Raw genomic sequence first — 16,915 nt, forward strand, 5'->3', positions numbered from 1 at the left:
GCTTATAGGCTGCCTTAGAGCAAACCCCAGAAAAAATATCGGTTTGCCAGCTATCAGATTCAGGCTGACATGTGGAAACACCTGCTAATTAATTATTTTCCCTGGTGAGGAATTGGCACAGTCTAGAGTGCACAAATCCAAGGATACAAGCACCTACAGATGAGGAGAGGTAATTGCCAGCAAACTTACTTTTAATTGCGATATATCTAGGAAATGGCAGCATTATTTAAGTAGTAATGTACAATCTTGTGAACTCCATCTACCCGCTTGTGTGAAAGTCTTGCAGTCTCTCCCAAGCAGTATTTAAATTAAAAATTTAAATTCTCCATTAATGATGAGACAGATTCTTTGCATGCCAAATCACATTAAATTTACTATCCTCTTATTAAAACCCAATGTAATCAGTTTTTCCAAGACAATAGATCTTCTAGGAACTGGATTGAAATATTTTCTATTAAGAAGTTATAAATCAATGTATGAATATATTATAGTTCTTATTCAAGATTACTAATGCAAAATGTTGGCATTTTAGCCATTTAGCTGTTGGCACCTTCCCTACCTACCAAAATGAGTTATTCAAACGCACATTGAATTCAATTTTGAAAGCAGACCACGGACTCATGCCAACCCTGACTATGTCAGGTTATATGAAGCCTAAAACAGCCTTACTGCTGGTAATGCACATGCAATGCTGCTCATTTTCAAACTATACTGAATAACCTGATCATATTATGGATCAGTTGTTTAAAAAAATCAGCGAACCAAATAAACATAGAAAGCCATTTTAGCCGTTTCTCTAATTAGAGGAATGTCTTAAAGAAAATGGGGGTTATAACATGATATAAAACCACACCAGATAACACAAGAAGTCAATTTTCAGCCGTGTCAGTGGTGACTCTTTATGGACCTTTATATAAATGTCAATGAATGAAAGGAAACGCTCTAAATAAAGTGCTTACTCTATAGAGTCTTGTCACCATTCCATTTAACCCAATGTCAAAAAGTGACCTTCCAGTTCTAAAATTAGGGGCAGTTGCCGATTCACAGGCCTATGGACTTGAGTCTCTTGAGAATGGCACAGCCCGCACACACAGTTTTTGTTGGATTTAATGTAGCTGACAAGTCCATGTTTTTGAGTTGGATAATAGCATCAATCATTTCAATTTATCAGAATGCCTTTCTGGTTGCTAGGTACAACAGGGTGTGGTAAAACTCGCAGAGCAAAGCTGTCCCTTTGTTTGACTTGCTGGCGGCACCTGTTCTGACAGCTCTGCAAGCCATCAGTGAAAAGCCAAGAGATTACAGTGTATACACAGAATATATTACAATGTATAATTGAGGACACGTATTAAGTGTGATTCCATATCAAAGTATGTGGATCAGGGCCACTTTGCATACCATCCTCCATGACTATGGAATGCAGAAACACAATGCAACAAGGCACAGAAGATCATTTTAACAGCAGAGTTAAGTTCTGTTTTCAGTCAGACAAGTCATATCACTCATGGACTGCTGCCCTTACTAAAACGTCAAAACACTTTGGGGGGGAAAAAAAGTTACGTGCTATATACAGTTATGTTTTAAAAAATGAACAAAGTAATACATCAGTTCAATGATAACAAATGCCCAAGATAACCTTTATTTATGCAGTTATCTATTAAACTATGACAAGAATTGTATTCTGACTATTAAATATATAACATTGCTTTTCATAGAATATAATTTGAAATATCACTGGTTATACTTTTATCTAAACATTTTCAAACTAATACTTTTTTCCTCCAGTGGTTATATATATAGAAACCTGTTCAGTCTGCACCATAAATCTGTTATACAATAAAAAAAACATATACCTACATTCAATCATTATTTTAAAAATTCCCCAGCATTTAAGGATAGACTGTTGTGTGCAGCTGGTAACATTTCCAGAATAAATGATAACGATGCTGATAGTTAAAAAATTAAAAACTGAGTTCACTGCATTTGATTCATCCCTCAGAGATGAAATAGCTGACACACCTGTGGAGGATCCTCAACAGGTTGATCATCACACTGTACCTTATTGACCGAAGTGCTAACTCATTCAAGGCCAAGGCCTAAACTGGCATCTTATTCTTAATTTAGCAACATAAATAAAATAAAATTAAAGCCATTCTTTAAAGAGTGAAGATCTTCATGTTTTGATAATTTGTACCGTATAATACTTTATCTTCGCTATATGTACTGTACTGTCATTGAGTACAATTTCGCCTGTGAAAAGTAAAACCTTTTCTGTGTTTCAAGAAACCTGCATAAAGAACCCCTTGAGTGATTGCTACTACTGGCTACTGCTTACTGGCTGTTTACTGGAAGGAATACACCAGTACAGGAGACAGACCCTGTATTAAAGCTTAACAACAACACCAAACAGATATTTAGACCATCAAGCAAACTATCACCACAGCCGTACTTTCAACGCACTGAGAAATTATTAGGTAGCTCTGTCGCATTATGTCGCATGAGGTGAAAGGGACAAGACAAAAGCTCAGCAGTATGTAAATTATGCTGCAAACAGTATTCAAATATCCCAAGGCTTCCTGAAGATACAGGGACACTCAATAACAGTATTTCCACTTTTACTCCACTTTAGAGATAAGCGCCCTGTCCCTATACATCTCTCAGGTGTTTTACATACCAAGAAAAAAAATGTGTTGCAGCAATCCTTTTATACTTTAACACAGTCAACAAACAGAAAAATTACCAGAGACTGACAAATTGAACAAAAAAAGTGTTAATAGCCAATATTAGATTTAATTACACCACTTGCTGGCATCTCAACAGATCACAATGTGCTCACACTGCTTTAATTTTAAGCAACCTCATTTGGTTTTTTAGTTAATGATCAATAAAACTTACTTGACAGTGACTCGAGTTGACAAATCTTGTAAATCTCCTGGATGAAACAACTGTGCTTCTTTCAATCCAAGCCGTCCGCAAGCCTTCAGGAACACATTAACGTTGTCCTGTAAGTGGAGAAGGAAAGTGGCTGCTTAGGTGCACAAAACCACAGGACAATTCTCTAGCAAACACGCTCCCGAATTTCTGATCCAAAGTCCACTTCTTCAATAAACCAGACAGGGAAATGCTGCAGCAAACAGTGACAACATATAATGTGCAGGCAGCCCTGCGTGACGGCAATGATTGACTCTTCAAACATTACCTGTTATAGAGTTTCTGCACCGTGAGTGGGAAGTACCCAGCCAGCCAGGCGTCACAGTCCGTCAGAAGACCCACCCTCGTCAATGTGACAGGCTGTACCCAAAGAGCCATGCTGCCTCTCCGCCCCTCCCAACACCAACTCACTTTCTCACCCACCCAGAAACTGTCAGCTACTCGGGTGTGAGAGCTGAAGTATTCCCTGCCTGCACCTTAGCCGAGAAATACATTAGGAATCTAAGCGTATTATTTTGGAGACGTACGGTTACCATGCACACTTTTTTTTATGTAGCAGATAGGCATGATGACAAGCAAAGGGGCATGGCAGTCTTATTCTCTCAGTCTCTCAAAACAAAGGTGTGGTGGCATCTGGAATGTTGCCACTGGCAAGAGTACAGTATGTGCATGATTTGACACCTTACAAGGGGAAAGAGTACAGCTGCAGCAATCTAGCCAGAACAAAGATTTCAAAAACGGTATAAACCCATTCATATACACAGATTATATATGCAGGCTATTTCTCAAACAGTATTAATTCCCACCAAATAATAGCCTCTTTGGGTAGCAGACATTTAATGAATACACAGTTAAGATAAGAGAATACCAACTTTCTAGCTGCTTTTGTTCAGTATTTGTCTTGTATAAAGACCCAATCTCTTATAGAATAGGAAGAGAAACTGTGTCTTCTTCTATGGAACACAGATGATTTGGACATTAGAGTTGTATTACATAAATATACAGTACACTTCTTATACACAAATGCTTGCAGGATTCTGAATGGTGTTACTTAAATTAAATCTAACCAACTCCTGTAATTCTGCTAACCTCCCACCCCCCATGATTACAGGTTTGGCTGCTCTATATAAAATTCAAAATTATTAAGAGATGAGAAAAGACCAGCAGAAACTGTATCTCACTTCATGTCAACCCTTCCAGCAGTTTTTGAGGTCCATACCACAAGCAAATGTCTGACCCTCATGTCACATGCAACTTAACTTAACCACCAAATCACTGGTGAACATTTCAGAAATCTTCTTCTCTACTCCGAAGCCTGAAACTGTAATAAAACAGGATTTAAGGCAACTTCAGAATCCAGTGAACTAGGATGTTAACTGAACACAAGGGATTAACAGAAATATAATTGAGAATGGCAGAAAGATGTTTGAAAATAAAGGATTATACAAATAACCTGAATAATGGGAGTTGATTAAATTAACATCATTATTCAAAAGATATCATTGTGCATTACCAGAGCATGCCCAGACTTTTTACCCAGTGTAAATTACACTTCTTATGCCCATACACATGTTATTGTCATAATGATATTTTTACCAAGCTTTCAAAATGCATCTGGAATAACGGAAAAGGTACAATTAAGTTAAAAAACGAGATATTCTTAAAAGGCAACACCAGTAACATAACATTAATCATTTTCTTTCATTTTTTTTTATTTTCTATAGTTCGAATTTAAGACCAATAAGAAATCTTTCCTTATTAATGTGAATATTATCCTAATGTTGATGTACCAGTGTGTAAATTGAGGCGTGACAATCACGCCAAGACTCACAAAGGCAGACAAGTCCTCTTATCCCTGTTGACTGCTTCTGTGCCTCTACACTTTGTGGCTCAGGGCTTGGACATGCCTGACTGTATTTTAAAAAGATTGCAGATTTGACTTCAAACTATTTGTTCATACACATTTCTGAAAGGAAAATAAACTTTAAAAAATTATTGGAAAATATGGATTATCTTAAAACAGTCAACATTCTTGAGCGTCAAACTGTGATTTTTATTTGCTATATAACCAAGGTACAATTACAGACTGGGTGTGTTCTACTACATTCTTGACATTTTCCTTTGACATGATTCAAGAATAAAATTAATCTAATTTTCCTACATGAATAATCAATAACTTTAATAAGGTTTGATATTTATCTAATAGTTACCAAAAAATGTGAGAGACAAATCCCATTTACTTGACAAATTACTTGTATCCTTTGTATCGTTTAGGATACAAAATACTTATGTATCCTAAACGATTATACTTTTAGAAATCTTTCACCCCCCAAAATGCATGAAGTCAATATAATTATTTAGTGCTACTGTTTCAGACTTTGCCCATGACAGTACTAAGCAACACTGTATAGTACATCATGCTGTCAAATTAACCTTTTTATTGCATAAATATATCCTGTGCTTAAAAAGTTTTTAAAAGAGTCATCATATCTGTCTCACTCAAAACTGCTTAGGTTTCTATAATATTGTTGGAGTGCCTTATTTTGTTTTTAGACCTTTATCAACATTTAATCCAAGGTATGAAACAATCTGAAAATTTTAAACAATCAATAAGACCAATCTAATAGTAATCTTTTCTGCTTTCTTTTATTTCTTTAGTCTGCAATTATCTTAACCATGTCTCCTTCATGTGTAAATAACAACCCGAAAGAGGTTAATCTAGAAGCATTGACTTCACTGTATACAATCAACTTTTAAAACATTGAACAGCACGCCAGGACATAACACTTGTAAACTTAAATTGCTTTTGTTGGCATGCAATACTGAGCATGCAAAAATAAAGGCAGGATGTGAAACTGTCACTAGTGTAATAGTACATGGAGAGCTTGCATTATCTAGTCAAAATGTCCGGTATGTGATTCAAACACTTTGGCTCAAACTGTTGAACTTTGGTGATAAAGCCAAGAGCAAAGATCCCCCCCAGTTCTCTTGCAGCAGTATCTTGAATTGAAACACTTTAAAACATTATCAACTAGTAATAAACAACTTGCTTTATACAGAGTTTAAAGCACTGTAAGGCAATTTTGCTTCCACTTAACGTTTTTTTTCTAGACAAGAAGAAAATGAAAAGAGTCAAAAAGTTCAGATTCAAGTTAGGTGTAATGTTCTAATACAGGGAAAACACAAGGGAAACAGTTGATCAGAACTACAGCTGGTCAACTGTAATGGAAAATTACTGATCTATTTCCATCCCACATATTTTTTATTCTTTGGTAAACTAGCCTTGGCTGAATTAAGAAAAAAACAAGGCTTCTCATATTTATATAATTGAGGTCTTTAACTGGTCATTAGTATGATAAATGTAACAATAACGATGCTGGCTGCACTCAAGTATTAAGTGGCCAAGATGTAAAGCACCACATTTTGATAACCCATGAAGTACCTTGTTATTATGATAACAAAATGCATATATGGATAAACAGAAAAATAAAATCAGAAGAAAAAAAGAGATCACTTTCTTCCTATAGTTTAATTCAGCTGAACAAAATCTTCATTTAGAGCAGAATAATGTCCAGGCGATAGAAGAATGTTGTATGCAGTCACCAAAGAGATACCTTATTAGATGGAAAAACTCAAAGAAGTCACTCTTAAAGAGACGGTTTAAGATTGGTTGGTCATTTTAAAACATAAGAGAGCTTAATGGGACGTCCAGTCCTTTTTATTGTTAAATGTAGGCTTCAGGAGATTTTCACTAAATATTTTTAGCTACGCAAAGGCCTAGATTTACTACATTATCGCCACCAGAAAGGCATAATTAAATATAGGGGAAGTATCAGGTTAACTAAACTTGAAAGTATAAATATTTTTAATAGCTGGCACTTCGTTATGACAAGTATTCTGATCTAATACACATTTCTATCAAAGTGGTATGTTCCTAAACTACTGTAAAAGAGGCATACTGTACGTGCCAGGTTTTGGCTGTCACAATGACAATTTATCGTATATTAAGATGAAATGAGAATACATTAGATATGCATGTTAAAAGAAATATATCAAGAGCTCTTCAGCAGCCTGCAATCTGTTTGGGAGGTTCAGCCAGTTCTTTACAACAGTTTATCACTACACCAATTTTAAACCACTTGGAAAACCTTTAGATGCATATTTACTGAATATTAAAGGTTACCATGGAAGAAAAATCTGCATTAAGGTATCCATTGTGAAAATTACTTGTAATCCCTGTTTGAAATGCATACAGTGGAGGTTAAAAGCACATACACATTGTCATAGGATGTTGGGCAATGAATCAAGCGCTGCTGGAACAGAACGGTAGAATCCTTGAACAGTCGGATACCAGGAATTGTTTCTCTTGACAGGATTCCTGCAGCACCAAGTATCGCTAATAGCTGTGTCCTGTCTGGTGCTGGGGTTTGCAGTTATAAATAAGATTTGCCAAGGAACTTCAATTCCACACAGACAGGTAAAGACTTTTGTCTGTAAAGCCCTCTTCAGGTGTGAGGGGAAGAGTGGGAGAGAGCAGAAATACAAGAGAGAGGTGGATGGGAATGAAATGAAAAGGTGAGCACAGGAAAGGGGTTTGGGGAAAAAAGGGATAAAGAGATGAAAAGGCAGGAGACAAAAGGTGTGGAAGGTAGCAATCTGAAAATGGAATGGAGAGATTGTGAACCAAACGTAAATCATTTTTGATTCTAATGTCTTTTTAGTATAAGAGTCTTTGAATCCTTGTGAAATGGCAGAAAGGGAGATCAGTTATCATCACAAATAGGAGAGGTAAAGCAGATGACTATTAGCTTGTAGAAATAGATCCATCCACCCATTTTCTAAGTACTTTATCCAAATACAGGATCATGGGGAAGCCGGAACCTATCCTCGCAAACAACAGAACCAAGAACATCAGTCCATCAACAGGCAGATATGAACACGGACACCCTCATACCAGGAACAATTTTCCCAGAACACTATTAACCTACCAGTATGTCTGTGGACTGTGGAAGGAAACAGCAATGTTAACCAATTCACCACCATGTCACCTGTGCTTGAAGAAATCCTTAATCTTTATTTGTCTGATATGGGTTCATGAAAGGGTTTGGCAGTCTTCCTCATGTTTCACTAATGTTTAACTTATGTTTAGCTAATGCTAGGTCACTCTCTACTACAAGAAATTGCAATGAAATTTCAGAACACGTATGGTGCCCTCCTTTATTATCCTGAAATTACGAGGGAGAGTGCGAATGCACAAGCTGCTGGCTACTTTTCACAGGCGATACATGCTTCTGTTGCCTGGCATGGACTGTGACTAGATGTTTAATAGAACTATGCACAAGAAGGCATGATCAGCAATAGATAATAACTGTACACCTCAGATCTGGGGTAGAAGCGTTTAACAGAGAACTACGAGTTACTAATCTTTATAAATTTTAAAACTGTGATCCAGCTAGCTCAATATGCACAGCTCAGTAGTTTTGATCTGCCACAGTTCTACTCTGACATGACAGGGAAGCATTAAAGTAGGTTCATGTGATTCCTTGCTAGTGTTCCAAGATTAAGCTTATGACTTACGAAAACTGTCAAAACTATTTATCAAGAAGCCATGAAAGTTCAAATTATTTGCTGAAGTACCTAAAATGTAATAAGCTTTGTTTTGGTCAACCCCGTTAAACAGATCAATCAGTATCAAAGACAAATATGCTACTAATATCCAATTGTTAGAGGAATGTTAAGAGGGGAGTATGGATTATTTTCAGCCAATAGTTTATATAAAAAAGGACTTTGTTTACTTTATTTAAAACAAAAAAAAAATGCAAGAAATTTTGAAGGCTTCCTACCAAGTCAAGCCCATCTACTTGAATAGTGTGAGTGAATTTCAGGTACAGAAAGGGGAAACTAGCATGATACCTACCAATAGGTTTGCTATTGAAAGTCCGGTTTCTGCTGAGGAATGGTTTGCAGTACATAATACACATAAAAAAAAGAACACAATGGCAGCTACATGACCATCCTATTTGAATATCTGAATAGGATGCCATTCCATTGTAGGAAAACCACCCACAGGGATAATGTCAAGACAGCGACCAACCTAGCCTGCATTTCTCCAGGAGTTCCAGCTCCCTTTCAGTGGTAAGGGCCTAATATGCACAATCTACACAGCAGGCACTCCTGACAAGAAAAGGAACCCTGGCTGCTGCACAATTAAAACAAATCTTTGTGATATTTGTTGTAAGCTGCAGTCTTTATCTTTTCTTAGCAGTTCCATTTGCAATTAAGTTACAGAAATTCAAAAAATGTCTATCTGGTACAATTAACTGCCTGAGGTTCAAAACCATGAAGTCATTGCTGTTTCCTCATCCTCCAGTTCCACTAAAATTAAATAGTCTCTTGTGGTAATTTGATAGACCACAAAACTGCAGACTTTGCTTCCAGATTGGTAAAAGGTTCAAGTGTACATGTCAATATTATTTAAAAAAAAAAACAGTCTTGAGTTTCACAGAATTTGGGAATCCTACATGAATACAAACTCAAATCATCGGAAGTATAATGCTTTTGGATTTTTTTTTTCCAAATGGAGGTGTCAGGTTAACAAAAGGTTATTGTGAAAGTATAGTAAAGCTGGTGGAATTAATGCGGGCACAAGATGATGATGATAACAATAGAAAGACAAAAAAGAACAAACTGAAGTATCTGCCTTTTCTTTATCATCTGAATAACAATACATATATGACACCCAAAGAAGGTTCCACAACCAAAACGTGCTGACGCAGCTACCCACCTGAACTACTATGAAAATACAAGATAAAAATTCAAAATTTACAAAAAATATATAAATTGGGTCTAGGAAGAAGGCTGCAATTTTTTCTGAAAAAAACCTACTGTTAGAAAGCTTTCCAAATGCCTCTCAACCTAATCTTACTCTACTTCTCTGCATTGCACAGAGTTGGCACTGTTTCCTATCCAAAACCAGCATGTAAAACTTAGCAAGTATTTATGGATAATTAATATTTTACAGCACTTTCAGAAAATTGCTTCAGCCTATGTCTGGACTATGAACATTTACCCACTAAACATATTAGTGGATAAATATCAACTGGAGAATAAAAGCCTGTTTTCACAAAATTCTGAATGTTCCACAGATGCCTCTAAATGTAGTAAAATCTAATTTATTTCTACATTTATTTTTGCCTGGAACAGCTGTCTGCAATTATGTACAATGCTGGTCATTTTATAATGGTCTGGAAACAGTACTAGAAGCAGCCTTTAATCTGGAACCTCAGTCAGAATGGATATGGCACATTTTAAAAGAACCACACTGCAAGCGCACTGAGAAGCTATCTTTGCCATTACAGATAATTTCTAGTTAGAAAGGCAAAAAAAAACATAACTTTTCATGTTTAAATTTGCTTCAGAAACCACATCTTTAAATAAATGTTCACTTCAAAACCGATTTACAGCCCTTGGAGATACACAGTTATGATTCAGAAAGATGTATTTTTTTTGTGTTTTTCAATTCAAATGGTTAGATAACCGATTTGGGAGTCTGGAGTGTGAACCCACAAAGTAAGAGAGTGAACACAATGTTGAGTGACTATATAACTTTTTTAAACCAGCATATTCTGTATTAACCTGTTTACCAGTTCTCATACTGTTAGCAAGCCCTACATTTCGAAAGTTATATAATAAACACTTCTGGTACATTTTGGCAGGGAAAACCATAAAAAACATGGTACCTCCAATGAATTACTAAAAGCATCTGTGAACTTACCAAGCCAGCTATTGGAGTGGACAACCTGTTGACTTTCTTTATAATCCCAGGTTTAATCTTATTTATCAGGCTGGAAAAGAAAAGAGAAAGAGGTTCAGTTTACAGCAAGTACCAACAGTGCCGCTTCATGGAAATAACTCCATTTTATTACTTCCTATAATTCTAGCCACCTGGCTTCTGTTTACTCCATTCCCAACATTCAATGTGAAATGAGAAACACCATTGAGAAATATACCAGAACAAACATATTTGAGAGTCATACATGTATGAAAGTAGGATGTTGACAAGTCAAAATACTAAGAACAGACAAATATTCAAGTAAAATCCAACTACTGTTATTTTATATAAAAGTATATTATACACACAGTATATAACATTTTATATAACAGGATAGAACAGGCACAACAGATGGTTAATCTCTTTTCATCTAAATTATTATTACATGACAACATACCTCAGAGTCACTCACACTGTGTCATAGCAGTATAAAACACATGTACATACAAAAACCATCTCATACACCATATACAGTAGGTGTTAAATTTCTTATGGGACTGATTGTGCTAATATCTACACATAACACACACGATCCCAAACTATACATACTTTTGCATAGTAGTTTTACATGATTTGTGGCTTCACGGTTTGAGATCATCCTTGATTTTGTGGTTTTGAATGTGACTGAAATGGCAGTTGAGTGCCCAAGCCGCACAGCCCACAGAACAGTCACACACACAGCACCAAGCACACATCCCCTGGGCCACTGCTCCTGGGAGCTCCAGGGACTGAGGCCACTGTAAACAGGCTCATTAGGCACCACGAGTCTCATAACATGCACAGCACTTACATTAAGAAAAGACAGTCTAAATACATGTAGTGAACTTATTTCTGCTCGTAAATTTCTCCATTATAACAAACAAATCCTGTCTGAAATACCCTTATTTAGCTCTGTAAGCCCATTAAATCTACTTATCCATGTGCCTCCGTTTTTATGAATGCCTAAACCAAAAAGGGGTGTTGTACTTTTTTAGCAAGATACTGTACCTGAGTAGCCAAAATATGGGCATCAGGCAGTACTATATTCTTTTTATCAGATCGCCAAACTACCAATAACCTTGTTCTAATGATGCGGTAAAATTCTTAATTAAATCACTCTTAATTAATTCTTAAGTAAATCCCTACTCCTGTGAAAAGGTACACACACCTATTTTCAATACAAACATGGAAAGCATGCTCATCTAAATTTGCTACAGGATATCATTCTTGTATGATATTCCACCCAGGCAAATACTAGATTAAAGTGAATTCAGGATTTAAAGGGAACTCAACAGGAAATTTCAGTGTCTCAAATTAGGAAAGGTAATGTTACCAACCCATGACTACTGGAATCAACAGTTATAAAACAGGTCCCCACACAATGAGCACCATGAGATATTTAGAAAAGACCACTGTCGTTAAAAGGGGCAAATAGACTACAGTGTACCATTTTAAAAAACTTCACGTTCTATATATATATTTTTTTTAATATTGATGAGTAAACTGAGTAAATCTAACTTATCGTAATAGTTATGTAAAATCACTTCTGCACAAAAAGTATGTAAACCAAGTAGAGTACAATATAGTACATCAGTATCTCACCATTGGAATATACACAATCCAGGATTCTAAGTCTATGCAGTTACCTTGAGAGTTTGAAGCATTCCACATTTTGTTGTGATACATTAAAAAATATAATTCTAACATTGGTCTACATTAAAGAAACAAAGTAACAAATTAGTTCAAGTAGGTGGCTGTGTCAGCATGCATAGGCTATAAAGGAACAAGTAAAAGTTGTTTTTTCCATGTTGAAAAGAAAAGTAATCTTTTCTTTTCAGCATGGAATAAACTTTTACTTGTTCCATTATTAGCTTTTCATCTGCTAGTGGTACTTGCTCTTTTACCAAATGAAAATCTACAATCAAGTACAGGGTTCGTAATTTGTGACTGGTGGCAGGGTAAAAGTCTTAACTTAATCCTGGCCTTTGCTGAACTGAGTACTTGTTACACATCTAAAACGCCTTGTCATGACTGTATATAATAGTCAATTTTTTACTCCTTCATTACTGCCATTCTGACTTTACAGAATTGCTGTCTTTCAATTTAAAATACGAAAACTCTACAAATCAGAAACCATGTTAAAAACGCTGGTTCGGCCTGAACAGCACATTAGATTAAGAATACATCACCAGTCATCTCATGCCAAACTGTCTGCATCACTGATCCCACACTGAAAACAGCATGTTAAGACCAGTTTTATCTGCTGAAGTATCACAGTAATTAGTGAAGTCACAGAAATGGCACCTTCACGTCCTAATGATTATATTTAAAAACCTTGGTAATCTTTGCACTTTTCTTGCAATGCAGTTTTGCAATAATTTGAGTAAAAAAAAAGTGGATTGCGGCAGGTCTAAAGTCGGTGGTTTTTCATAAGACGTGAACAGAGAGCTTCATGACATCAAACACAGGGAGTGTTCAGGAAGTTTCAACTAAATCATAAATCGGTGACAATTGACCAAAGCGTGGAAAAGGTAAACCCTCATTTTGTGCCTACAACCACATTACAAACTCAGTGGTAGGGCTTTCTCTCGTTATACATCTAAACTATATAATACTATCCCAATGAAATCAGCAGTTTTTACATCCCATCTGAAAGTGTGCTAGCGAAAATAGCTTTTCATTAGCAATGTCAACTTTATGAAAACTTTTAGACTATGCCAAGTATGAGTATATTAATTTGCAATACTACTACTGCATTATATAAGGTTTTACAGCAAATGTGGAAGAAAACAGATCCCAAACAATCCTAAACAAGAAAGAAATCTGTCTTAACAGCTGAATGACACACACACCCAAAAGCTGATATATGCACCTTTCAAAAATGTGAACACATGTGGAAATGAGAACTAAATTTAGAGCATGAAATCAAGATGCAATTTGCTTCTGACCACAGAACTAGAACAGCAGTGCTATGCAACATCTGACCACAGTAATTAGGCTGCTGAGTCACAGAAATGGCACCTGCGCACAGATCCAGCCCAGCCCACGCAGACAGATCAGCCACAATTAATAAAGGAGATGATTGCCCCTCTGTGAGAGTGACCTTACAAAGCCAGTCACACAAACACACTAGGCAAAAGCGTCACCCCACTGAACCTAAGTGCCTTCTCAGAAAAGAAGCTTGAGGATTGAATTTCTTGGCATCTGTTCCCAGTTCCTTAGCTACTGTGATACATTACAACAAACAGTGGTCTTGCTTGAGGAACCATACAGAGACTGTAGTAATTTTCAGAGATTTGGGCACTCCAATGAAAGAACATATATTCTAGGGCCATTATCATTTGTTTAATAAAGGCACATGAGTATTTTTATAATCCTTTCTGGGGACTCTTAAGTGGATCAATTGAAGTGCATTTCTAAAGAGGAAACCTATATTTAGTAGTGTAAGTGGAGTTCACAGTTTTGATGCAACTGAAGTTATTCATGAGAATAAAAACTGATAAAACGTATGACGAACCATGAATTTAAGGATTACTTTATTTGGTTACCTACTAGTCTTCTTTTACTTACCTTTGAAACAAACTGATTTGAGAAAAGCCATATGCTTTTCATGAGGAATATAAAATCCTATAAATCTACACATTTCTTACATCAACATGTACTGTATGTTCCAACAACTACGGTACTACTTCTAGTATTTATCCCCATGTGAATTGTCTGGCAAAACATGTTATAAATCCCAGAAAAAAAATCAAATTTCACATTTTTACAAATATTTGCAAAAAAGCACACAAACCACACAAAGTCTCAAGTTAGAAATTGACTTACTCGCACAGCAGGACTCCGTTTTCAAGTGCTGATCGAAAATTGTTACTTCCAAACTTCTTATTTGTCACCTCCTGGATTGTTGGTGGATAAAAAAAACAATTTGCTATTAAAATATGCAACAGATTTGTTTTAAAAAAAGAGAGTAATGATAAATTATTTGAACAAGACAGAGTCCAACATTCTGCCACTGGTTGTTTGGCTCTGCTGTGGTTCATCTCGGGTTCTGAGCTCTTCAGCAGACACGGGTACCAGACTGCTACACGACAAGTGATAAGAACCTCTGCAGGAATGTTACCATGTTGTTAATTACTAGCCTTAGGCTGCTTAAAAATGATTTAAAGTTCACAAATGTGGAACACAAAGAATGGTATCAATAATGCTGAAGAAATTAATAGATCCTTTGCATCATGTTTTCAGTATCTCTACAATCCCAAATGGCAATTCCAGAAACAGAGAATAGGGAAAAAAACACATATTGTAATTTTCAGTACACAATGAACACTCTACAGGTATAGAAGGTCAGGACACAAGATCTGCCACTGGATGGTTAGATTCGCATAGCTAACTTGAATCTGAAGGTAGATGCATCAAAATCAGAAACTGTTTTATTGCAATTCTCTTTGGTTCATTGGTTATGTTCTACCATTTTACTGAAAGGAAGATGTAATGCATTATGTGCAAACTTTCCCCAATACAAGATTAACCTATTCTGCTAAAATGTGAGGACCCCACTGCTAGAATTAACTTTTTACTTGCATACACATAGGCTGTAGATGTTCATTATATATGCAACCTGAGCACAGCATTTTATTCTAAATATACAAGGCATGCCTCAAAGAATCTAAACAAGGGATGATGTAGAATAGGTTTACTGAGACATTTAGCATTCTTCCTGATCTGAAGAAAACTACAGATTAAAAATGAAAACTTGATAAAAAGAACATTAAAATTTGAAAACAAACTCAGGTGCTTATTGTTAAAAGAGAAAATACCTTAATTTTTAGTTTCCAAAAATGTACTCCCTTTTGAACATTTTTTTTTTCCATGTAAGTGTAACATGCACACTCCACCCTGCCCCTGCCAGGGTTCGATCAGGGTCACTACAGGCTGACCACTCTTTTATATGAACTCTGCTACACCAGCAGATCAAGTCCTCTGCCGCAGAAGAATTCTACACCATCTAGGTTTGTGACGCGGTCACTGCGCTGAGGTGCATACGCAATGTAATGTTTTTATATTTATATTCTATTTAATTTTTTATATGTAATTCTCATTGCAAGCAGTATGGCATTTCCAGAAGGTATTAATGTGTCACTTTAATTGTTTATAATATATTAAACAATTGCCTTAACCTAACAGACACTGTGCTTTAATGTGTCCAAAAAAGATTTTAAATCTACACAGACTAGTTATAGCCATGATTTCTTGAAGATCCCTTACAACCTTGACAGATTTCCAAATCAAAGAAAACCCACGAAATTAGAGTTCTATTTGTTGTTTTCTGAAGAGATTCCGAGATCTACAGAAGACTTACATAAACGTAATAGCACAAAGGTTATCAAACCTGGGGCGGTGTGGTGGCTATGGGGCTAAGGATCTGTGCCTGTGGCTGGAAGGTTACAGTTCGAATCCCGCAGCCATCAGAGGAATCCTACTCCGTTGGGCCACTGAGCAAGGCCCTTAACCCCAACTGTTCCAGGGGCACCATATAAATGGCTGACCCTGCACTCTGACCCCAAGCTTCTCTCCCTGTCTGTCTTCAAATCTTTATTAAGGAGAAAACTCATTTAGTTTTGGGTTATTAAGATCATGCCAATCTCTTTTCTGAATATACTGTACGTAACATGTCATTGAGAGATTTAATCTACAACTTTGTTTTTTGCATTTGTATCAGTTGTGGTTTAAATAAGCAAAGTTATATTGTACACACGAATTAGTACACATTTTTTGCTGCAGGTCCATACTAGAAGTAGTTGTTGATTTACAGTATATTAAAATTATGTTTATTTAGTGAGCTCTTTAATTTTTTTGTTTGCAATGATAAACTTCATCTTTGTTCAGCAGGGGGTACAAGCGGACAGGATTTTTTGATTGCCATTGATGTGCATATGACCAGTCCTACAGCTTCTCGTTTCAATCCACAGTGTTTTTGTTGTAATTAGCTACCAGGACCAGCTCTTCTTCTTGTGAGAAACCAAAGCACAAACAGGTTTGGCTGGCTATAAACAAACTAGTCAGCCTCAATGGGTAGATTGGTCTAGGCATGTTCTCAATCTTTGTGTTTTCTGCTCGTTAAAAAGTTAAATAACGTCACATTAATGTTGCAAAATAGTTGCACGTCTTAGT

At 36.2% G+C, this 16,915-nt stretch overlaps 1 protein-coding gene across 10 annotated transcripts in view; it reads right to left on the reverse strand.

Annotated features, from left to right (window-relative positions):
• Positions 1-16,915, reverse strand: part of LOC148835570 (LIM domain only protein 7-like) — a 72,027-nt gene that overhangs the window by 41,996 nt on the left and 13,116 nt on the right. For all 10 annotated transcript variants that reach the window (XM_088912714.1, XM_088912715.1, XM_088912712.1 and 7 more), the window contains exons 3-5: positions 14,570-14,640; positions 10,706-10,775; positions 2,896-3,002 (exon numbers count right to left, since the gene is read on the reverse strand). In XM_088912714.1, the coding sequence (XP_088768840.1) occupies positions 2,896-3,002; positions 10,706-10,775; positions 14,570-14,640 (248 nt within the window). The remainder of the gene's footprint in view (positions 1-2,895; positions 3,003-10,705; positions 10,776-14,569; positions 14,641-16,915) is intronic.

This window comes from Atractosteus spatula, chromosome 4, assembly GCF_055471065.1.
Source record: "Atractosteus spatula isolate fAtrSpa1 chromosome 4, fAtrSpa1.hap1, whole genome shotgun sequence".
In the NCBI taxonomy this organism is placed as follows: Eukaryota; Metazoa; Chordata; class Actinopteri; order Semionotiformes; family Lepisosteidae; genus Atractosteus; species Atractosteus spatula.